Source organism: Dryas octopetala, chromosome 8 (genome assembly GCF_963921425.1).
Source record: "Dryas octopetala chromosome 8, drDryOcto1.1, whole genome shotgun sequence".
NCBI lineage: Eukaryota > Viridiplantae > Streptophyta > Magnoliopsida > Rosales > Rosaceae > Dryas > Dryas octopetala.
This window is the reverse complement of record NC_141373.1, coordinates 18604020-18628771: the sequence shown is the minus strand read 5'-3', so window position 1 is coordinate 18628771 and position 24752 is coordinate 18604020. Positions and strand designations below refer to the sequence as shown.

At 38.9% G+C, this 24752-nt stretch overlaps 1 protein-coding gene and 1 long non-coding RNA gene across 6 annotated transcripts; both read right to left on the bottom strand.

Annotated features, from left to right (window-relative positions):
- Positions 1 to 10296: 10296 nt before the first annotated feature.
- Positions 10297 to 12688, bottom strand: LOC147277773 (uncharacterized). The gene is made up of 3 exons (XR_015124027.1): positions 12305 to 12688; positions 11581 to 11640; positions 10297 to 10507 (listed from the first exon to the last, which is right to left on the bottom strand). It is a non-coding gene; the product is annotated as an uncharacterized LOC147277773 (long non-coding RNA).
- Positions 12689 to 14725: 2037 nt separating this feature from the next.
- Positions 14726 to 24447, bottom strand: LOC147277772 (F-box family protein). Of its 5 annotated transcripts, none has more exons than XM_086253959.1 (4): positions 24045 to 24447; positions 23321 to 23380; positions 22660 to 22815; positions 21160 to 22477 (listed from the first exon to the last, which is right to left on the bottom strand). In XM_086253959.1, exons 3-4 carry the CDS (start codon positions 22727 to 22729, stop codon positions 21348 to 21350), a joined length of 1200 nt encoding a protein of 399 aa, XP_086110085.1. In that variant the 5' UTR covers positions 22730 to 22815; positions 23321 to 23380; positions 24045 to 24447; the 3' UTR covers positions 21160 to 21347. The 5 variants fall into 5 exon arrangements, 4 of the variants coding, with proteins under 4 accessions (XP_086110085.1, XP_086110086.1, XP_086110088.1 ...); XM_086253960.1 differs by having other exon boundaries at positions 21160 to 22465; XR_015123838.1 differs by lacking the exons at positions 21160 to 22477; positions 22660 to 22815 and adding an exon at positions 14726 to 15134.
- Positions 24448 to 24752: the final 305 nt, after the last annotated feature.

Here is a 24752-nt window from a genome sequence, read left to right as displayed (position 1 = left end):
TTGTATTTTATCGTAAAAACCCGCTTGCAGCCAACTGGTTTATTCCCTTTTGGCCATTTCACTATCTCCTAAGTAGAGTTTTTCCGAAGGGCCCTCAATTCTTCAGCCATTGCCTCTTTCCACCTTGGATTGTCAAGTGCATCATGCAGATTCTTAGGAACAGATACAGAGGACAACTGATAGGAAAATTTTTTAAAACATGGTGAGAGACGATATGAAGACATAAAATTAGAAATTGGGTGTTTATATTTGGATTGACAAGTACTAATAGGTAAATCTGAGTCATCAGTTGCATGAGAATTAAGTGGAGCATCAAGAAAAGTATCAATAGAGGAAGAAAGAGGTTCAATAGATTGTACCTCAGGATTATCCATCGCAGGGGCAGATTGATCGGTGTCTTCGAGAGGTGTTGTGTTTCTCATTTGATACACCAGCTTATACGGTGAAATACGATGATTTTATGGGAAAAGTGTAGCACTAGGGTCCTTAGAGTCCATAATTTTTCCATTTTCACTTGCTTGATTTTTTTCATCTTTTTTTTAGGTTGTACATATTTCTTATTTTCAGACTCAAGTGTAGGCACACTATCCCAAGACTTATCTTCACTACTCAAGGTCTCCCCCGAAGAGAAGTCTCAGAGGAAGAAGAAAAATAAGCCTGATCTTCATGAAAAGTAACATCGATGGAGACAAGAAATTTTTTGGATGGAGGATGAAAACACTTCTAACCTTTTTGAGTAGTCGAATAGCCCAAGAAAACACATTTGAGAGCTCGTGGGTCAAGCTTACCTCGTGAAGAACGATGGATATGAACATAGCATGTGCATCCAAAGACTCGAAGAGGAAGATGATTAACAATAGAAGGAGAGTAAGATGTGGTGAATACCTGAAGTGGAGTTTGGAATTGAAGAACCCTGGATGGCAGCCTATTGATCAGATAGGTTGCTGTAAGAATAGCCTACCCCCAATAGGTTTTTGGAACCTGCATAGAAATAAGTAGAGAACGGGCCACCTCGAGAAGATGACGATTTTTTTGCTCTGCTACGCCATTTTGTTGAGAAGTATGACTGCAAGTTGTTTGATGAATAATTCCATTTTCAGAAAAAAAAAAAAAAAAAAAAGATTTGAGGCCAGAATTAATGTATTCACCCTCATTATTTGAGCGGAAGACTTTTATTGATAAACCATATTGTGTTTGAACCATTTGATGAAAGGATTGGAAAAGAGAAAAAACATCACTTTTTTCCTTCATCAAATAAACCCAAGTAATACGAGAACAATCATCTATAAAAGTAACGAACCACCGAGAGCCAGAAATATTAGTTACCTGAGAAGAGCCCTGTCACACCCCGAACCCTGGGTATGCGACAGAGGCACCTTTCCTGAGAATCTCGAGAGATCAATGTCAAACCACCAACGTTAATCCCCCAAGACGCTCGAGAAAAGGTTGAGCCTTTTATAATTAAATGGATCGGGTTGGAGTAAAGTACTTATTACACAACAGGATCTTTAAGAAAAAAATAAGATCAAAATAAAGATTAACCAACCCGTTAGTATGAAATAATTAAATCAACACCCAGAAAGGGAATTACCAAAGTATAAGTAAAACCCACATAAGTTCTCAAAATAAGGAAATCAAAATAACATTGTTCCAAAATGGGTTCCCAATAGGAAAGCAAGAACCACAGCAATATCAAAAGATATGACAATAGAGACCTTGAGACACCCAATAAGAGAATCCAAGTTGCGCACCCCTTTAGTCAAGACCTCTTCCAAGAGACAAATCTGTATAAGCAATAATATAGAAACAAAACAAACAAAGAAAGTAGGGGGTAAGCATCTCATACGATCATAACTTCCCTCAAGGGACCCTACTAGGTTTGAAAACCTTCAAATACATTTTCCTGTGAAAGATTGATTTCTAAAATCTAAAAACATTTCCACAAAATCGATTTAATACCTCAGCTGCAGCAATATATGGTAAACATGCATAAAAACCCATAAATAATAATAACTCATTTGGTCGATACACATTAGGTACAACTACGGCCAGCTATAATCAAAGAAATATCATTTATAGCGAGAGTGCCACGGTAAACAGAAATAGGAATTTGCAATTGAGAAGCCGTATTTACTGCCACCTGATCAATCATGGGTCCCCGTTTCGCACAAGCACACGTAGCCACGTGTTAGCCTGGCTAGACTCCCCATAATATACAGATTAATTCTTCTAGAAGGTTTAGGGATTTAAACCCAAGATCAAGTACTACGCTACCCAAACTCTCAGACCAATCACAATAATAATAACAGCATGTTATCACAGTTTAAAAACTATACATACATACACACACAAAGTCCATAGTCAGAAATGTAGGATAAATCCCCTTACCTAAAATCCAATGCACTTCAAGTATTCTCTTTCACAAGCCTTCCACGTTCGCGCACAGTCATATCTTGGTAAATCTATCGTAACTAAACAAATACGGCAACCTTAACCCTTTAACAACTCGGCAACTAGGTAATCCGATAGAAACAAACACGACAAGAGAAAACAAAATCAAAGTTAGGGACAAATTACAATAAGGGAAGACGATATGACCTTTCCTTTAGTCACACGTCGCTCGTTTCTAGTTCTAAGTGGACAAAACTCTTCTTTTTAGAGTTTACTTAAGGGTTCACGAGTTTCAACTTTTATCTTAAAGTCAAACCAATTGACTAGTTGCTTTAACTCAAAGCGATCCTCAAAATAATTTAGATTAATCCAATTTAATCTCTACAATTGAAACTTGTTAATCCTAGCATGCTAATTACTCTTAATTAAATAAATAAGTCTCAAAAAATAAGGATAGACATGCCTAATTAATAAATAAATATTGCTTAATTAATCTAAGCATGCATCTTAAAATTAAAGCCTACAAATAAATAAATAAAGTGGAAATAATAAAATACTTACCCGGTTGTAAACCTCCAAAGCTAGACTCCACTCCTAGGGTCTTCTTCTTACACTCCCAAAACTTTAAACTTTAGGAAGTTTATTCCATTTTGGTATGTCTCTTCTTAGAGAGACTCCCAAATAACCAAGGAGTGAGTAACTCTAACTTCACTTGGTGGTGCAAGTGAAAATGAGGGACAAATGTCTCTATTTATAGGCACTAGAGGGTTGGAAGAAGTTGTAAATCTCCAATGTGGGGACAAAGTGCACTAAAAATGCTCAAAAGAGGCTTAAAAGTCAAACTGGGTTGGAAAATCCTATGAAAAACCCATTTAGAGACACATGCAGACCCACGGGTCGGCCCAAATCAAACACGCGGGTCAGCCTTGACCCGCGCTACAATGACCGATTCCAGCCCCCAAATCAACGGCCAAGATCGACTTCAATTAATGAAGTCGGATGCTCCAGATTAGAACAGAGAAGAGGATCCGTTGCGACGTATGTAGGACAGCTCCCGTGAGCTCGCCCAATCTGCTACCAGCTGAGATTTTACTACCACATCATCTATGTAGACTTCAACCGTTTTGCCAATTAGTTTGTGAAAAATCGCATTCATGGCCCTTTGATATGTTGCCCCAGCATTCTTTAAACCAAAAGGCATAACCACCCATTCATAAATTCCTATTGGCGGAGGACATCTAAACACAGTTTTGTGTATATCTTCCTCGGCGATAAAAATCTGATTATAACCGGCGTGGCCATCCAAGAATGACAAGATCTCATGTTTGGCTGCGCCATCCACTAATAAGTCAATCATGAGCATTGGATATTCGTCCTTGAGTGTGGCGAGGTTGAGGTTTCCAAAGTCCACGCATACCCTTAACTTACCGTTCTGTTTTTAGCACAGGTACCACGTGAAACTCAAGTAATGTATTTCGCCGTCCTCATGAATTTTGCCTCGTGAAGTCGGCGTATTTCATATTTAATCCGCCGTTGTACTTCTACAGCGAAGCGTTTCGGCGGCTGGGCATACGGCCTGAAATTTTCTCTGAGGTTTAACCTATGCTCTACCAACTCGCAGTCGAGACTTGACATCTCCTTGTAATGCCATGCAAAGCAATCTTTGTACTCTTGGACGAGTGTTACTAGTTTGTTTCTCAATTCTGCCGTGATCAACTGGCTAACAAAAATTGGTCGTGGGTCTTCGTCAGTTCCTAAGTTAACCTCATCCAATGGATGCTGAACTTCAGCCTTTGAATCTTCAAGTTCGGCCAGAGCTGGATCTAAGTCGTCAATTCCCCATTTTTTCCTGACTTGATCTTGCTCATTAATGAACTCGGCGTTGACCACCGTTTCTTTCTACCTATAGACTTTGAGTCTTCTAGCAAGGTCTTCAAGCAACATCTAAATTTTTTTTTTGAAAAGAGTAGAGATTGCTGCAAGAACTTCCATTTTGGCGATCTGGTTGACCTTCTTGTTAGTTGTGACCTTTGTTGGTCGCCCATTTTCATCTGCCCCTTCAAAAACTAAGTAGCCCAAATTGTCATCATAGTATTGGGCCTCTACGACTCCTGTCATAACTTCAAATGGCCTTCCATCGGCAAGAACTACTTGAAATTGGTCGTCATTCCAAAATATCAATATTTGGTGAAGAGAGGATGGTATGCACCAATTGGCATGAATCCAATCTTGCTGAGTAGCAGATTGTAGTTGGTCGTGGATTCAACCACATAAAAAGCTGTAAGACGTGATTTACTTCTCACGGTAAGCTCCATAAGCAAGACACCCTTTGCCTTCATCCTTTCCTCGGCAAAACCAGTGAGCATAAGGTCAATGCTTAGAAGATCTGCCTCTGTCTTATGAAACTTTCTCATCAACCCAAAAGGAATAACATTGACCGTAGCTCCACTATCTATCATAACCTTCGAAACTGGCACTCATTCCATATGTGCCGTGATGTATAACGGTTTCGAATGACATGTCATCTCTTCAGTTGGCTTCTGAAAATATGCCTGGCCGGCCTTTGTTACAGCGACATTGCCAATTACTTAAACAATCTCCTCTTCAGCTGGGATATCCATATCGTTGACTTCGACTCCTGACAACCCTTTATCAACAAAATCTCCTTCAAGAAATCTTTTTTGGCCGGGTGGAGCATCAAATTCTGCCGATAGAGTGCACACCACATTGCACTCGGCTTCTGTCAAACCGGTTGCATCCTCGACTTTAAACTCCATTGAGCCAAAATTCCGAACCCTACTCTGTTTGGGTCTCTATTTTTCCCTTTGATCATTTTCTAGAGGTTCCTCCTTTTCTGGCTCTGGCTTGAGGTTATCTAACCTTTCTTTTGACTGGATTTGCTTTTCTTCTTGATCTGTTGAAGTCTCTTTTACGACTGATTCCAATTATCGACTACCCAGTCTCTCCTTGGCCGGGATACTTTTCGTCTCTTGCCCCCTGAGTGAAAGCTTTTCTCGCTTGGTTAGATCCATTTTGGCCTTGGTTGATTTGAGCTTTCGCCTTCGAGTCTTACCTGCAAGCCCGCCGAAGTTGACTGTGTGATCTGAACAGTTGGTTCAAACTCAATCTTTCTTTCTAAAGCTAAGCCTTCATTCTTTTTTGCCGCTCTGAATGCAATCATTTCTCTCTGAAACCTCCTGAATTGAGTCATAGTCATGGCCTCAATGGCCTCATTTCTTCTTTGCCGATACCACCTATTATCCCTCGGCACAGGTGGTTTGAAAGTTCTTGGCGGCGATCGCAGTTTAACTGGTTCTTCTCTCCGTGACCTCTGAGGTGAGTAATCGTGACGCGTCTCATTGAACTCCAGACGCCTTCCCACACTAGACCTTTCTTGCTCCATGGTCTTAGGTTATCATGTTTTGATTTCTTTTCTTTTCCGAAAATTCTTCTTTGGCGATGCCTTTCGAGACTCCTTCACCGGGATTCTTTCCACTTGACTCGGCAATACCCTTTGCCGAGGTCTCTGCTCCTGTATCATCTGGGCCTTTCTTTTTTCCTCTCTTGTCGGACCCTTTTTGATTCCAACAGCCTCCTTGAGGAATTCTTAATACCAACTTCACACTTGCACCTTGTGCACAACATAACCGGCCTTTCTGGTTGTGAAGGTACTTCTTCACTCTTCTCAGTCTGCCCTCCGAGTATGGCGAGGTCGATCCTAGTCTTCGGGTGATTTTCTGCAAGTTTTGGCACCCCCAATGATACTATGTTTACCGATACCTCACCGAAAGGCTTTGTATCGATTTTCATTTGTTGCTTCTCTTTTTGGGGAAATTTCAGCTTTGCAGACTCAATCAATTTCTGGACAAGTTCTCTAAAGGTAATGCAAGCTGCCTTAGCATGAGTCCACTTGGTGTGGTACTTGCAGAACACCTTCCCGGCCAGTTCCTCCTTTGGCGGAATCACATAATCTGCCAGCAATGTGATGATCTTATCTGCTCGCATTTGCTCAAAAATCTGATCGGCCTTTGACAAGTCAAAACTATACTCTTTAGTTATATTCAACCTGAGAGTATTGCCCCGTACTTGATAGGAAATCACTTGGCCGGTTGATCCTGGCTTTGCTAGTGAAGGTCTAGCCAAGGCCGAGCATTCATAAGGTTTCTCAATGTTGATCTCGGCGAGGATACTTCAACTTCCTCCGAGGGTTCCTCTCTCGTGCCTAAGAAGTTCATCACCATGACCTTACCTGCCCTGGCCATGACCCTTTTCTGCATTTCTTCTTTAATCAACGATTCAAACGTGCCACTCTGTCAGCCAACTCATAAAGGTCTCGAAAGTTCACCCCCTTCAAAGTGTTTCCTATATTCAAAGGTAAAGCCTGACCTAAGCAAGCTTGGCAAACTTCTTTTCAGCCAAGGCCACCCGGCAGTTCATCCTAACCCTTCTGAACCTTGCAATGTGTGCCGAAGTTGACTCATTCTCCTTATGGTATAGCTTTGCCAGATCGGCAACATAAACTTCCTTCTCATAATGATAAAATTGCTCATGGAAAACATCTTCTAACTCTCTCTATGTAGCTATGGTGTTTGGGCGCAAGACCATGAACCATTTAAATGATGCCCCTGTAAGGGAAGTAACAAACATCTTCATCTTCAATTGTTCATCTCGGCCGTGTTCACCACACTGAGCCGTAAATTTAGCAATGTGCTCCACCGAGGAAACTCTATCATCCTCGCCAGAAAAAACAATAAAATATGGCTGCCTGAAGTTCCTTGGATATTCATAATTCAAAATCATGGCCGTGAAAGGCAAAGTGTATGCTGGTCTTCGGCGCTTGCCCTAATTTCCATTGCGGCAATAGTGACCGGGTGGTCGTGGTTGGCATAGTGTGCTGCCTCCTCCTCGGCGTCTTTGAATGGAGCTCTCAATGCTATTCTTTGGCCTATATTATTTCCATTGCTGTTGCCATTACCATTACGGTTGTTCTGGCGTGAGGCGCAACATAGTGATGCTGCTGGTTCGACAGAAAAGGTTCTTGCTCTTGTGGAGGTAGTTGAAACACTGGCCTTACGTTATTTTCAACCTCTGGCGGAGGTGGTACCGGCCCTCTGTGGGGTTATGGTTGGTCGTGGCCTGCTAACCTTTGGTTCTGAACCTGTAAAAAAGCGCTCATGGTCTGGTGCATACGTTCAATACTTGCGGCCAAGTTATCCCCTATTTGATCCAAGTTTGCTGTCATGGTCATAGTTAAGGTAGAGATATTGCCTTATATACTGCCTTATATACCGGCTTGTATGACCTGCATCCTGTCTCCCAAATTCGTCTCAATACCGCCGAAGGTTGCTTCCATCATGTTCACATTATTTTGCACACCTTGGATTTCAGTCGTTATCCTTTGAGTATTCTGATCCTCGGTAACTTGTGCCGCAGCTCGATTTTCGGCCGCATTGGCTATGGCAGCCGCTGCAACCCGCTGTTGCTCGATCATCATTTCATTAGTTGGGGCTATACCGTGTTCGGCCATTATCGCCGTGAGTTCTTCGTAAGTCACTCCGTATTGCTTAGGTTCTTTAAGAAAATCTTCGATCTTTTTGTGAAACGTTCTAGTTACAGTCATCCACCAATGAAAAGTCCCACAGGGCGTGCCAAATTATGTTACCCTAAAATATTACGGCAGAGATTCCCGAAATCCTTGAATAAGAACACTGAAGTCCTTTAAATAAATTTGCGGGCGTGCCACTATCTTTCGGCCGATAAGCCGTGGACAAAATTTATAATTGAATTAGTGTATTGCGCTGTGAACTAATCTTCTAACTAAACAATTGTTCGGCGAGAAAGGAACATGAAACTCGCCTTGATTCTTGATGCATTGATCCTCAAGGACTTCTAAATATCACTAATTTCAACGATTCTATGCTCAAATTCGTAAATGCGCAAAATTGTATCCTGAGTAACAGGATGAACCGCAAAATAATGTACTTTAATGAAAAAGATGTGAATTATCTGATTATTTCTAAATTGAGTAACAATACGGGTTCTTACGATAAATCTCATAGAAAAATAAACAACGAAGGAAATGTAATAACAACGAAATCGATACTAAGAATGGATCTTAGCAGAGCCAAAAAAAAACCAAAGAACTAGGTCTTGAATAAACAAAGAAACTAAAGATCACTGAAACCTGTGAAAATTTGGGAACTTAAGGTATTGAAAAGCTTGTGCTTGATTTTTGTGAGATGTGTTGAGAGAGATTTTCTTTCTAATGCCTTGGTTTATATTGTGATTGCTCCTAGGGTTAAGAAACCTTCTCCCACTTGACTTTGGACTTCTATTTCCTTCTTGATTCTTCCCTTTCTTTACGCCCAAGTTATTGAATTCTTTCCTTATCTTGATTTTAACATTCCTACCTCGCTAAGGATTCTCGGCCGAACAAGGAAACTTTCTTCAAATATAAGTTTGGCAGTTTGGGCTTTTTAATTATGTAACACATCGTGGGCTTCACCTTCAACCATAAATGAGCTTTATTATTAACGCCATGGACCTGGCCGTTATCTCGGCCCAAAACCAAAATAGGGTGTAAACACTATCCCACATTGAAAAATTATAAAAACTTATCACTCTCAAGTGCCTATAAATAGAGACCATTGTACCTCATTTTCACTTGCACTACCAAGTAAAGTTAGAATTACTCACTTTTTGGTTCTTTGAGAATCTCTCTAAGAAGAAACATACCAAAATGGAAGAAAATTCTCATAGTTTAAAAGTTTTCTTTGGAGAGCTTGTCGAGGAGGAGGAGTCCCTAGGAGTAGAGCTTTGAATGTCTACAACCGGGTAAGTATTTTTTTATTTCTGCTTTATTTATTTTTCTTAGGTTTTAATATTAGGTTGCATGTTTAGATTGATTAAGTAGGATTTATTTATTAATTAAGCATGTCTAGATTTATTTTGAAAATTTAATTGCTTAATTTATTTGGTTAATTAAGCATGATTAGTTGTAACATTAATTTGAATATTTAATTAAAGGCTAATAACTTGTTAGGTTTAGCAAGTTTCTATTGTAGATATTAAATTGGATTTAAGCTATTATTCAAGCTTGATTAATTAGTGAAATATTTTAGAGAAATACTAATTAATTAAGTACTTGAATAATACTTAGTTTTGATTTATTCTAACATAAATTAATTTGTAGAATTTTTTTTGAACTAAAGCAATTACTCAAGTAATTTGATTTTAAGATAAAACTTGAAACTTAGAAACCCTAAAGAATAAAGTTTAGTTCACTCAGGATTAGAGTCTTTAGAGACGTGTGACCTAAAAGGATGAGTTATAACGAGATTCTATTGAACTTAATTTTTGATTAAGTTGTCGTATTGTTGGATACTAGGAACATCAGTTGCCGAAAGATTTATTTGTGACATGATAAGAAAGCGATGGATTCAAGACGGATGAGGATGCACTGGCTATGTAAAAGAATACATGAAGAGCATTGGATTCCAAGTATGGAGATTTATCCTACATTTCTGATTATGGACTTTGTGTGTGTTTTTGTTTTAAAATTATTATAACATTCTATTATTATGATTGATTTGAGAGTTAAGGTAGCCTAGTCAGTGACCTTGAGTTCAAGTTCCTAAACCTTCTAGAAGTGATCGGTCAAGATTATAGGGTGCCTAGCCAAGACAATATGTGTGACGTGTGCTTGTGCGAAGCCAGAGCTCATAACTGATCAAATGGCAGGTGACAGGACCGTCCTCGGATTCCACCTTGAAACTCGGAGAGGTCTTGTGGGATCCAAAATCAAGGAAAATCCTACCGAAATTCGATAGAATCTCTCCTGAAATTGGACTAACCCAAAAATTTATAAACCTGTAAATAACACTTCTAAAATTCAACAGCCACCTCTACCGCAAACAACAGGGAGTCTTAAATTCAATAAATAAAAATAATTTATTCGTAAGGTCCAGATGCGGTTATTAGAGCCACTAATACAACAAGTTTCATACTAGAGCTAAAAGAAATAACAAAGTGGACATGTCGCCTACAATGTCCGAGGAATGAGAGTGGAAAAATTATGTTTCAACGTATATGGCTCGACCTCTACCACCGCTACTACCTGGGGAGAAAATTTAAAACAAAATATAGAGGAAAAACGTGAGATAATCTCAGAAAGTGGACGAGTTAAGAAAACGAAACCTAAAATTTATTTATTCTTTTAGAAGTCTTAAAATAATAATCTCTAATTGGTCAAAAAAAAATAATAATAATCTCTAGGACCTCACAATCGTTCTTTGAAATTCCCCAGTTTTAAAACTATTTTGGAATCTTTTCTAAAACGTCATAAAACTATTTAACATAAGATATATAAATAAAACCGATATGCAGTCATTCATTGAGAACTTTCTAAATAAAAGTATCATGCAAAACTAGAAGTCCAAGAATCAAGATAAAGCATAAAAAGAACTTCTCATTTAAACTTTTGTAATATAATTCCTTGGAAGAATAATGAAACTACACCATACTCATACCTGTACTGTAGACAATGTCCTGGCCACATTCCCGAGCACGGGCAGGCTCAAATCCTGGCCACAATCTCATACATAGAGGTTACTTTGCACGAGCAGGCTCATATCCTGGCCACAATCTCGTACGGAGAGGTCACTCCGCACGAGCAGGCTCATATCCTGGCCAAAATCCCGTGCATTTTACACAGGCAGGCTTGTCCGATCAATACTTGTATTTTCACATCAGTTTTTAAATATTCCTTAAATCTCTACTTACTTTTGAGATAAATGGTTAAGCATTTTTTAATTCCTTCCAAAACTCTCCTTAACAATCCAACTCATCAAAATGTGTCTTTCCTCAGAATCACAACGTCTCAAACCAAACATAAATATTCAAATAAATGAACATCCAAGTTATAATATAATCTTTTAATAAACTAAGTAACAATTAAAGACCCCTTTTTTAAAATAAAGAATTTCTTCGATAGAAATCACATCCAAAAGCTTGTCGAAATATTTCTTAATCGTCTAAAATATAAATTCTAAGATAAGGGAAATCGAACTATACGAATAATAATTTAAGCAAGCTTAAGAATTAAAACTCAAATTGATTTCAAATTAAATTAAGGAGACCGAAATCACATGGTAAAACATAATTTAATAAAAAGAATCAAGGTCCACTCACAAATTGGGGAAGTCTAGCTCGGATCCTCCGTCGGATCGTTACGTGTCACGGCAGTGTCACCTATAAAGTAGAACCATAAAAAAACAATGAAATAAGGAATTAGACCCTACTCAATGACATTTCAAAGTGCATGTGTGTGATGCCTAGACGTTCCGCAAAATTCTGAAATTTTCTCACGGTTCATTTATAATTTCTCTTAAACCCCATATACTCAAATTCATCTCGGCTCAAATCCAAACATTTCCCCACACCTTTTAATTCGTCAATTTCATCCCAACAAAACTTACGTACGATATACGTCCGGGAGTTCCTTCGGTACTGAAAAAGTGTCTAGTTATGTCCAATTTGGGGTTTTATAATTCCCAGCTACTTCAACTCATCTAAACTCAAAAACTAACTAAAAATAAACTTCAATTTCATAATATTTAAAGAATTTGACAGCTAGGTGATCGAAACCATCGCCGTCGCCACCCAAAGTGACCGTGTCTAAACCAAAAGTCACCAATTCTTCAAATTTCTTTAAATTTCTAAATCTAATAATCAATTAAAGGTTCCTAAGGATGTGAATTGTCCAAAAATAACTCAAAACACCACTAAATTTTGAATTCCTAAGAGAACCCGAATTGGGTTCCAAATCCCCAAAATTTCAACTTCTAAATATTCAAAATAAATCAACAATTTCATAAGGGAAAATGAAGCCCAAAGTGAGGGGAGAAAAACCCACCTGAAATTGAGGGAATTGGTGTCAGAAATTGGCTGGAAATGAGGAGAGAGGCCGGCGGCCTGTGGTGGTTTCCGAGTAGAAATCGTGCAGGTGGAGGGACGGGCTGGTGCGAGAAAGCAGCTGGGAGCTTGACCGGCGCCAGGGGATCACGCCGGTGGGTCTGGGTCGGTGAGAGGGGCCGACGGTGTGAGTTTCGGTGGTGGTTGTGTGTGTGCGGATGGGAGGTGCAAGAGAGAGAGGGAGAGAGAGAAAGAGATAGAGAAAGAGAGAGAGGGAGATCAGGGGAGGTTGGTCGGTGTCTGGGGGTGCTTGCTAAAGATCGAGGTCGGCGGGGATGGCAGACGATGGTGGCTGGGAGGGGGGTGTGTGTGCGCGGGGAGGAAGATTAGAGAGAGAGAGAGAGAGAGAGAGAGAGAGAGTGAGTGAAGTCAGGGGGAGAGAGAAAATGAGGAGAGAGAGAGACTAATTTTGGGATTTTAAAACTCATTTTGTAAATTTACAAAATTGCCCCTCACTTTAAATGCCTGTATCTCTCAAACCGTAACTCGGATCAACGCATGCTACGTGACTACGAACTCGTGGACTCAAGACCTATTCAACTTGCCCAAAGTCAAAGACGAAAGCCCACTAATTTTAAAAGTCAACTTTTTGGTCAAGCCCAATTTAAAACAAAAATTAAAAATTAAATCCAAAACTTTTTATTTCTCAAATAAATTCTCAAAATATTTAGAATAAATTCTTGAAAAATACGAGGGCTCACAATTTAATCTCCCACTACGCCTCTAAATGACCATTACGAATAAAAATTTAAATTTTTCGTGAAATTTGGGTTGGGTCGTTACAGCAGGTGGTACGGTTCTCAAATCCCTACCTCTATAATTATGGCAGTCTCACTATGGATGATATTTCTTTTAATAGCTGATCATAGTTGTACCTAACGTGTACAGATCATCAGGTATGAATGATTTGTTGTGAATTTGCATGTTTATAATCATATTGTTGTACAGCCGAGTTATAAATGTTTTGAAAATGATTTAAAAGGAAAGATTTGGAGAACTTATTTTGATGATTTGAGGATCCGTAAGAAAATAATTTTCACTATGATTTACATTGAGAAATGTTTTGTGGTTTTCAAACTAGTCAAGGTCCCCTGAAGGAAAACTATGATCGAATCAGATGCTTACCCCTACATTATTTTTGTGTTCCTTGTTTATTAGATGTTTTTATAGGTACGAGCATGGTAAAGAGACGAACTTGGAAGAGGGTCGAGTAGAGCAGCATCTTGAGATTTGTCAACTATTTGGATTTAATTAGTGATGTCATTTAATTATTTTCTCGTATTGAGAATGTTTTGAATGATTTTCCTCCATTGTTTGGAGATGATTTGAGCTATTTACTTTAATTTTAAATTTGTGTGGTTTTGAAACCTTTATTCTATACTTGCTATGTATTTCGAATTATGTAATTCTTCAAAGTTGCAATGAACTACCGTAACCTTGGGAGTTGGTTTAATAAAGAAGTTTTATTTTTACTGAATATGTTTTCCGCTATTTATTATCTCTGATCCAACCTGTACTAAACACAAAAGGCTTAACCCGTCTTGAGTATCTTAGGAGATTAATACTTGATTTAGTGGTATTAATCTTTTGGGGCATTCAAGGTAAATGCCTCTGTTGCATACCCGGGGTTCGAGGTGTGACACAAAGTATATAAATGAAGTTTAGGGTTTAGAAATGAGGTTTAGGGTTTAGAATTAAGGTTTCGGAGCTTATAACTTAGGGTTTAGGTCAAAGCCCAAAACCCGACAGCTAAATCCTAAGACGTTTTGCTACGTAGCAGTCAAATACAAACCTAATACAAATATAAATATAAATAGTAATGTATGTTTTTTAATTTATTGTAATTCATATTTTTTCATTTTTGTCAATAGTGATTAAAATAAAATTATGAAAAAGTGCATTGATTAAAATGTAATTATAAAAAATTTTATTGACTTCTTTGTAATTAACCCTACAAAAAATTATATCTATTTAAAATTAGGAACAGAAAACAAATCAAACTAAGTTGAGAGAGGGGGACACGTGTACCCCGATCTTGTTGTGGCTCCGCCACTGGGAGAGAGATTCAACAGTAATTAAAATAGGTGGGCCTACAGTGGCACGACCGTAAATTTGTTGAAGTTCACCCTTTTTTATTTTTTATTTTTTCAATTGAAAATATAAATTGGTCTGCAACTTATGTTTTGGGCCAGTTGGATTTAGAGTTAAATTTTCTAATAGTTTAGGCCTGGAAATTAAAGCATCCTTTATATTTTGGCACCGAAACTAAATATCATAACTCCGGCCCTACCTCTAACATAAAGCATCATCCATTGTTGGGAATTTTCTAAAATGCCTCACATTCTCTAATGATGGGCAATATTATTTTACTTCTAAGAAGGAGCATGCGTTAGAGTTGACTGAGAGCTGCGCTTCTGAACTGCCAGGTCTGAGGTCGCAGAATGATCAAGCTCCATAAAAATGGAGTTCAGCTCATTGTAGTACTCGGTGAAAGGCCGGTCACCATACATTCTTAACAGCATCAAAATAGCTCCTCTTAGTTCATTAGTTCATAAACCTGAGAAGAGTCAGAAGCATCAAAATAGCTCCTCTTAACAGCATCCCATACATTCTTCGTCGTTCCACACTGAGCAAAATGTGACATAAGATTAGGGGTCATGGAGTTGATGAGCCACGACTTAACTAGAGCATCTTGACTTTTCCATTCATCGTAGCCTGGATCATTCTCTGCAGGGGCAACCTTCCTCCTTATAATATAGCCCTTCTTCATCCTACCAGCAATATGCATTTTCAGAATTTTAGACCAAACACGATAATTCGTACCATCCAGTTTAACATGGATTTGAGAAGAATTCTCCTGAATAGTCACAATAGATGGCAACTTGTTGTCATAAGTCGCAGGGGCCTTGTTGTTTGATAGAGCCTGAGATATAACTTCGTCATACATGATGATCAAGTAGGAAGAGAGGCTTATCGACTAAGAAGACAGGGATGATTGGCTATTTTTTTTTTATATTATATATTTTCTATTTTATATTAGTAAAATAAAACAAAAATATACAATAGACTTTACGAGACCCATCTCAATTATCAAAATACCCCAACTTAATTAATCTTACCAAATTTCATTTACACACCTTACTCAATCCATTCAAACAATACATACCTCACTCAACTCATTCAGACAACACACATCCCACCCCCACCCCCACCCCTACCCCTACCCCTCCTCCTCTTACCTCGACCACCTCTCTCTCTCTCTCTCTCTCTCTCTCTCTCTCTCTCTCTCTCTCTCTCTCTCTCTCTCTCTCTCTCTCTCTCTCTCTCTACGGCAACCACCCCACCCCGTCCCTGCCCTTCCGACGACCACCCCCTCCCTTTCCTTCTCTCCTCTCTCCCTTTCTCTGTCTCTGTCCAGCTCCGACAACCACCCCACCCCCTCCCTTTCCCTCTCCCTCTCTCCTTTCTCCCTTTCTCCCTTTCTCTGTCTTTGTCCAGCTTCGGCGACCACCCCACCTCCTCTCTCGCTGCACCCCAACTCCAGCGACCAACCCACCTAAATTTTTCTTTATACTAATTTTATCAAGTACATTAGAGAACCATGATGGTCATTTTCAATCTATACAACAAAGTCAGAGAACACCAAAGCATTCTTAGCAATAGTGTGAGTCACCTGATTACAGACATGAAGAACATAAGCACAAACAAAAGAAACAAACAAACCACATTATTTCTTAATTTCATCTACTAGAGCATCTTCGGTCATCAAACAATTTTTATCTGCACTAAGAGCGTTGACAACAATATGCAGTAGCTATCTATATTGTTAAATATCTTGTACAAACTGTATTGTTAAATATTCAGTTAAATATATATACAAGCAACTCATTTTTTGAGAAAAAAACATTTAGGACAGAGTCAGCAGACTTGGTGCATCATAACAGATTGGATTGGTTTCAATAAAAAATATATATAAAAAATAAAAGATTGGATTGGGTTGTACTATAATATGTAATGGCTAAGATTTGATAATTAATATTAGTAATAAATGGCTAAGATGCTTTTATAAAAGTAATAAAATGCAGAATTTATATTTTGGCCCCGAAACTAAATATCATAACTCCGGCCCTACCTCTGACATAAAGCATCATCCATTGTTGGCAATTTTCTAAAATGCCTCACATTCTCTAATGATGGGCACTATTATGTTACTTGTATGTTTATCCTTTGATTAATTGGATATGATGAACTTCATAGTGGGTAGAAAATAGAAAGAACCAGTGAGCTGCTAAATTACCTTTTAAAGTCCAATTTGTTTCTGTCACTAATCGAATCTCCGAAAAAATTAAAATGAATTTTCTTGTAGCCTTGAACAACTAACAAGACTGAAACAAAAGGTATCGTGCCAAAAGTTTACCAATCAACATATAGGATCATTTGGCAAAGTGCTTGTATCTTTCAACACATATATAAAGCATATATAGGTGACTTCATCGATCAGGTATGTTTTGGAAGCTTCATATGCATGGTGGACTAACACAAAAGCCAAAACAAAAAGAAAAGAGAAAATCCTTGCTCCTATAAGGTCCATTGGAAATAGATAGTTCAAAGAGAGTCACCACATATATACCAGTGGTGCAACTATTAACACCGAATAATAGTGCTTCTTTCTCACACAAACTAAGTAGAAATACATGTAGTGAAAAACTATAGATGGACAAATACATGTAGTCTTACTCTTACATGATTTATGTAAGAAAAATGCTAGCCATCTCTGCGTGAGCAAGTGATTGGCAACTGTCGATAGATTTGGATCTCACTTTAAATCCAGTACTTATTGATGATTTGAAATTGTACAAATAAAACAATTTATGCTATCGAATTCTTTATGTAAACTGGTCTCTTGGCACGCGCTCACGCACGCGCTAATTTGCCTTTTGATAAAATAAGAAAATAAATAAATAAATAAATAGTTGTTTAGTGTGTTAGTTTTTTAAATATAGTTTTTTAGAAAGATTATTTTGTTAGTGGTAATAGATAATATATATAAATATAAATAAATAGATAAATTGATATATTTGAGTATAAAAATCACAACGCTTCACATCTCATTGAACCTCAAATGGTTCTTATGAATTAGGGAGTTAATTGTTAACAATTTGCTAATCTTTGTAGTGTTGATCTTCTGTTTATATACAAAACGACACCAATTTGGGGTTGAAGGGTTAAACCTTTTGGGTTTAGAGTTTAGCACTTAAAAATGATTTTGGAAAAACAATTATATTAAAGTTTAAAACAACGTAATTTTAAATATAAACACAATGACAACATCAAAAGAATTAGTAGAGGATCTAGCTAGAAGCCAAGAAGTTACAGTTCAGAATGGTTGCTAGCTAAACTCTATGTAAATATATTTGTATAAAATTCACAACGCTTAAGACTTTACACCGAAATGGTTGTTAGAATTAGAGATTAAAGTGTTGAAAAAATAGCTCATAGTTGAGAAGGATATCATTTTTCCTTTTGCTTGTAACCCTTGTAACCCAGTTGGTTTGATAGAATATGTCACATTCAGAGCCCACAAAGCATAGATTATGTATGGATGTTGGATATGGACATTGTAGAATTTAATTAATTAATTGGATTGGAGGTCCCTTTCAATTGAGAGGTTCAGTGAATGAGGGAGAAACTTGAGGGACAGTTTGGTAAACACTGGGTCCTATCCTGATTTTCTATATCTAATAATGGGGGAACTGGGTCCAGCATGAGCTAAGCCTCCATGACTTCAGATCACACTCACAGTGATACTATTGATTAGGATGATTGAAAATCCAAAAGAAAAAAAAAGGAAAAACTTTCACAGAGCAAAACGTCAAAACTTACAAGATATCTAAGAGTGACACAAGGCGTCCATGGCTCCATGGTTTGTAGTGTTAGTCAAGCAGCGAATTTTGGAAGCCATTTGATTTTGCTGACGAGCTGGATATTAAGTTGTATAAAATTTATAGGGCACCACTCACATATTCACCAAAATATCTATAACTCACATGTATACACTTATTAAAGGGCACCCAATTAAATAGCAATGATTGGGTTCTTAGATTATATGTAAATCTACCACAGTGTATGAGTGTATCTTACATAACTCACTTTTCACAAACCAAAGAAATGTATGTCCTCTAGACATGCTCACTCTAATTAAGTAGAATTGTATAGGCAATTCCCTGAGTGACCTGAATAGATCCATCTTTCAATTTTACATGTTTATCAAGAGCATCAGGAGGAGAAACAGAGCTGACTTGTCCGAAATATAGTGTAGTCGCCTTTAAGTTGTGAAATGGGCTTCTCAGTTTTGTGTGTTGGAACAAGTTCAATATAACATAACGACCCAAGGCTTCCTATAAAATGCTGGCTACAATTAGCATTTGGGTTTTTAGACCTTACTCAAGACCCTAAATCTCCCCAACACATAACCAATATAAGACTTGGGAGAATCACACCGCATTCTACCACAAAGAGATGAATGGCACCTAACAACACAATTCAGGAATCAGAGCCCCTACAAGCACAAAGGGCTGAAATTTCTTTAACTTCATTCCCAAACTCATAAATTTTTCAGTCCTATATTGAGCCTAACCATCAATTTCAGTCCTATATATAGCCTTGCTAAATGCTAAGGAGGTTACATACAATACAATTATTGCTAGAAAAGTGAGCAAGCAACCTGCTATGCTACTCACAAGAACACACTTTACAGGAACAGGAATCAGCAACACAATCATACCACATGCCTCACGAATGACAAACTATGCCCACATGTAGCAGCACTCAATGATAAGTTATTTAATGAAGACAAAGCTTCCATTTAGCTTTACATAAAAATCAAACCAGTTTTATACAGGTCTTTTGAATTTTGCACAATACGCTTCCTACCTACAGATCATCCACAACTTACCATATTTGATTCTTATAAAAAAACAAGTTACCAAGGTTGACTCCACCAACATGATGGGGTTAATACTTCAGCTCTATGCATTGGCTCTGATGATAAAGAGATGGGTGTAGTTGGTTTTTGTTTGTAGCCAAACTATACGGATTTTTTTATTTTTTTATTTTTTTGAGAAGCAACATAATTTATTGAACAAACAAACAAAAGGCACACCAAGAGTAGAAAAGAAGTCCACTGAAAAAAAGGAAAAAACTAACTACATTATAGTTAAGCTAAACACCAGCAGCTTAGGAATTATCTAAGAATGGCTTTCCAACCTAGCAAAATAGTCGTAAGGGATAGGTCCTTGAACTCTGTTGAGACTGAGGCCCAAAGAGAGGACAAAAACCTCACCCTTTCCCAAAGATCCACCACTCCCACCCCTTTATAATTATAAAAAATTCTTCTATTCCTTCCCATCCAAACCACCCAAAGAACAGCCAGCCTGCAGCAGCCCCAGAGAACTTTGGCTTTCTTTCCTCTACCAAAAGAGGCAGGATTTTCGCTAAGAAAAGAATAGCAGCCAGCTGAAATTACCCAACTCACTCCAGCTTCTTTAAACAGAATGCGGCAGAGTTGAATGGTTAATGGGCAATGAACGAACAAGTAATCCGCAGTCTCCCCCTTCATCTTGCACACGATGCACCAACTAGGAGAAAAACAGCAACTGGGTCTCCTTCTTTGAAGAAGATCACACGTATTTATCCTCTTATTAGCCACTAACCAGCCAAAAATCTTCACCTTGGTTGAAACCGGTATGGCCAAACCATACTAGTTATAATAATATAATTATAATTATCATTGCTTGAAAGAGTCATATGTAACTAATTGCCACAGGCCCACATATGATACATATTTAAAGTAACCTGTCAAACTGCTGAATTGAACTTCAGCTCAGATTTAATAAATTATGAATTATTAAACAATACGAATCTGGATAGGGTTGTCTGAAAATAGATCGATTATATGTCCAATGGAGCAAAAAACTTCCCTAAATTATAGTTTGCTTAGCTATTCTTCGTTTCCTTTTTATTCCTTGATTGGGATGAAATCATTTCCTTCTAATTTACAAAAAGGTGTCACTTAATGACAGCTAGATGAGTCACAAAGCTAGTTGTAGTATAAAATGGTCAAAAAACCTAGTTATAGACATAACTATAAGCATTTACTGGCACCATCAGCCATTAAAGACCATAACCTAGTGCTATATTTAAGTCATTGAAAACTATCAAATAATGACATTGAGATGTTATAAGAAGAGTTACCAACATGTTTTTTTATCAGTACCAAAGGGGGGAGGTTGACTCTTATTCAATCAGTATTAAGTAGTTTGTCAATCTACTTTTTGTCACTTTTTTGGGTTCCTACTCCTGTGGCCAACAATTTTGAATGTTTAATGAGATATTTCTTGTGGGAAGGGGTTATGGAAGAGAAAAGGGATCATTTGGTCAAAATGGGAGATAGTCTCGCAAGTCGCAAGTTAAGGAGAAATGGGGATTGGAAGTTGGGAAGATGCTCTTTGGTGCACTGTCATTAGAAGTAAATATGGACTGAATGAGAATGGATGAGATTCCAATATTATGTTGAGAATGGATGAGATAACTCTCAAGCCCTTGACACTTGTTAAATGTTAGTTTCTTCCAATATCTCAAATCCTAACGGTATCTCATTCTTCGCATTTATATACATGTGGCTACAACATCACAAAACAATTTTTGTGTTTCGTATGATCTTTTCATTAAAAAGACATGTGTGTGATGCTGGTATATGCGCAATTGAAAAAACATCTTATAGACATACACAAACAATTCCAAGGCATCATGCAATTTATTCATGAGGCTAAATCAAATACATACATCATGTAGCAATTCCAAGGCATTCGTTGAGACATAAAATTCTATTGATTTGCATAAAGACATTCAATTAACAATACAACAGCATCTCAAATTATACAACAAGTGTGGGGTTTTCTGGCTCAAACCTTTGTTGAACCCCATCAAGGCAATGGGGTGAACCCAGCCTCGAAAACGAACCCCCGGCAAAGCCCATCACCGCTTCCCGGAACGCCGTCTATCCACCGCCACTCGGCTTTCCCGGAACAATGGTCCCACAAAGCCAACTTCCCCACTCTTTTGGCCGAAAAACAAACACTATCGCCGCCACCAAACACCTTGAACTTGCTGGACTCCTGAAAACACCTGAACATCTCCACCGGCATTCGACCCGCCTCGTCCCACTCCAAGCTCTCCAAATCCAGCCTCAGGATCAAAATCGTCGAGCACGACGTGTTCATCAAGAACGACGACTTCAACCCACCCACCATCAAAACCTTGTTCCCCGTTCCGCGAACCAAACGGGGTCGTTTCAGAACCTCAAAGACGTCCCCCCACTCGTGCTTTTCGAGCCGAGACCATGTCTGCGTGCTCTTAAGCTTTGAAATTGTGCAAGCAAACAGCTTCCATTGGCTCCTCCAAGGCGAGCCCACATCGCAGAGAGCGTAGACCGAGTCGCAGACTAAAATTGGGCTTCTGGGTTTTGACGGGAGGTTCGAAGAGAACTTGAGCCACTGGTTCGCGCCGCCTGAGAAGTAGAGCGCGGCGAGCTCGGTGAGCACCATGACTCGGCTGGCGGAGTCGACGAGGACCGAGCCGTGGCGCGACCAAGCCGAGCCGAGCCGAGGCAAGACGCGGAATTGATGAGTCAAAGGGTTGCAGACCAGGAGCGACTTGTTTGACTCGGGCGAGTTGGGTGAGTCGCCCCAGAGGTAGATGAGGCCCGACGACGAGGCCACGGGGTGTGGGGATCGGAATGGGAGGAAATCGAGGGTGAATCTGAGCCATTGATTCTGGTCGGGGTCCAACACGTGGAGGCAGGGAGGGGAGGACACGTGGTGGCGGTGGTTGTGATGGTGAGGAGGGCGGAGGGCTAGGAGGCGGAGAGGTGGTGATTTGGTGGAGATGAGGTGTATGAAGCACGGTGAGGTCAGGACTTGGTTGAAGAGCTTGCAGACTGAGCGGCAGATCATGATCTGACGGAGGGGAAGGCCCGAGAAGATCTGATGGAGCGTGTCGTGTGGGAGGGAGTCCATGGTCTTTCCGGTGCGCCGGCGGAGTACTGGATCACAAACTATTTAACATAAGATATATAAATAAAACCGATATGCAGTCATTCATTGAGAACTTTCTAAATAAAAGTATCATGCAAAACTAGAAGTCCAAGAATCAAGATAAAGCATAAAAAGAACTTCTCATTTAAACTTTTGTAATAGAATTCCTTGGAAGAATAATGAAACTACACCATACTCATACCTGTACTGTAGACAATGTCCTGGCCACATTCTCGAGCACGGGCAGGCTCAAATCCTGGCCACAATCTCATACATAGAGGTTACTTTGCACGAGCAGGCTCATATCCTGGCCACAATCTCGTACGGAGAGGTCACTCCGCACGAGCAGGCTCATATCCTGGCCAAAATCCCGTGCATTTTACACAGGCAGGCTTGTCCGATCAATACTTGCATTTTCACATCAGTTTTTAAATATTCCTTAAATCTCTACTTACTTTTGAGATAAATGGTTAAGCATTTTTTAATTCCTTCCAAAACTCTCCTTAACAATCCAACTCATCAAAATGTGTCTTTCCTCAGAATCACAACGTCTCAAACCAAACATAAATATTCAAATAAATGAACATCCAAGTTATAATGTAATCTTTTAATAAACTAAGTAACAATTAAAGACCCCCTTTTTAAAATAAAGAATTTCTTCGATAGAAATCACATCCAAAAGCTTGTCGAAATATTTCTTAATCGTCTAAAATATAAATTCTAAGATAAGGGAAATCGAACTATACGAATAATAATTTAAGCAAGCTTAAGAATTAAAACTCAAATTGATTTCAAATTAAATTAAGGAGACCGAAATCACATGGTAAAACATAATTTAATAAAAAGAATCAAGGTCCACTCACAAATTGGGGAAGTCTAGCTCGGATCCTCCGTCGGATCGTTACGTGTCACGGCAGTGTCACCTATAAAGTAGAACCATAAAAAAACAATGAAATAAGGAATTAGACCCTACTCAATGACATTTCAAAGTGCATGTGTGTGATGCCTAGACGTTCCGCAAAATTCTGAAATTTTCTCACGGTTCATTTATAATTTCTCTTAAACCCCATATACTCAAATTCATCTCGGCTCAAATCCAAACATTTCCCCACACCTTTTAATTCGTCAATTTCATCCCAACAAAACTTACGTACGATATACGTCCGGGAGTTCCTTCGGTACTGAAAAAGTGTCTAGTTATGTCCAATTTGGGGTTTTATAATTCCCAGCTACTTCAACTCATCTAAACTCAAAAACTAACTAAAAATAAACTTCAATTTCATAATATTTAAAGAATTTGACAGCTAGGTGGTCGAAACCATCGCCGTCGCCACCCAAAGTGACCGTGTCTAAACCAAAAGTCACCAATTCTTCAAATTTCTTTAAATTTCTAAATCTAATAATCAATTAAAGGTTCCTAAGGATGTGAATTGTCCAAAAATAACTCAAAACACCACTAAATTTTGAATTCCTAAAAGAACCCGAATTGGGTTCCAAATCCCCAAAATTTCAACTTCTAAATATTCAAAATAAATCAACAATTTCATAAGGGAAAATGAAGCCCAAAGTGAGGGGAGAAAAACCCACCTGAAATTGAGGGAATTGGTGTCAGAAATTGGCTGGAAATGAGGAGAGAGGCCGGCGGCCTGTGGTGGTTTCCGAGTAGAAATCGTGCAGGTGGAGGGACGGGCTGGCGCGAGAAAGCAGCTGGGAGCTTGACTGGCGCCAGGGGATCACGCCGGTGGGTCTGGGTCGGTGAGAGGGGCCGACGGTGTGAGTTTCGGTGGTGGTTGTGTGTGTGCGGATGGGAGGTGCAAGAGAGAGAGGGAGAGAGAGAAAGAGATAGAGAAAGAGAGAGAGGGAGATCAGGGGAGGTTGGTCGGTGTCTGGGGGTGCTTGCTGAAGATCGAGGTCGGCGGGGATGGCAGACGATGGTGGCTGGGAGGGGGGTGTGTGTGCGCGGGGAGGAAGATTAGAGAGAGAGAGAGAGAGAGAGAGAGAGAGAGAGAGAGTGAGTGAAGTCAGGGGGAGAGAGAAAATGAGGAGAGAGAGACTAATTTTGGGATTTTAAAACTCATTTTGTAAATTTACAAAATTGCCCCTCACTTTAAATGCCTGTATCTCTCAAACCGTAACTCGGATCAACGCATGCTACGTGACTACGAACTCGTGGACTCGAGACCTATTCAACTTGCCCTAAGTCAAAGACGAAAGCCCACTAATTTTAAAAGTCAACTTTTTGGTCAAGCCCAATTTAAAACAAAAATTAAAAATTAAATCCAAAACTTTTTATTT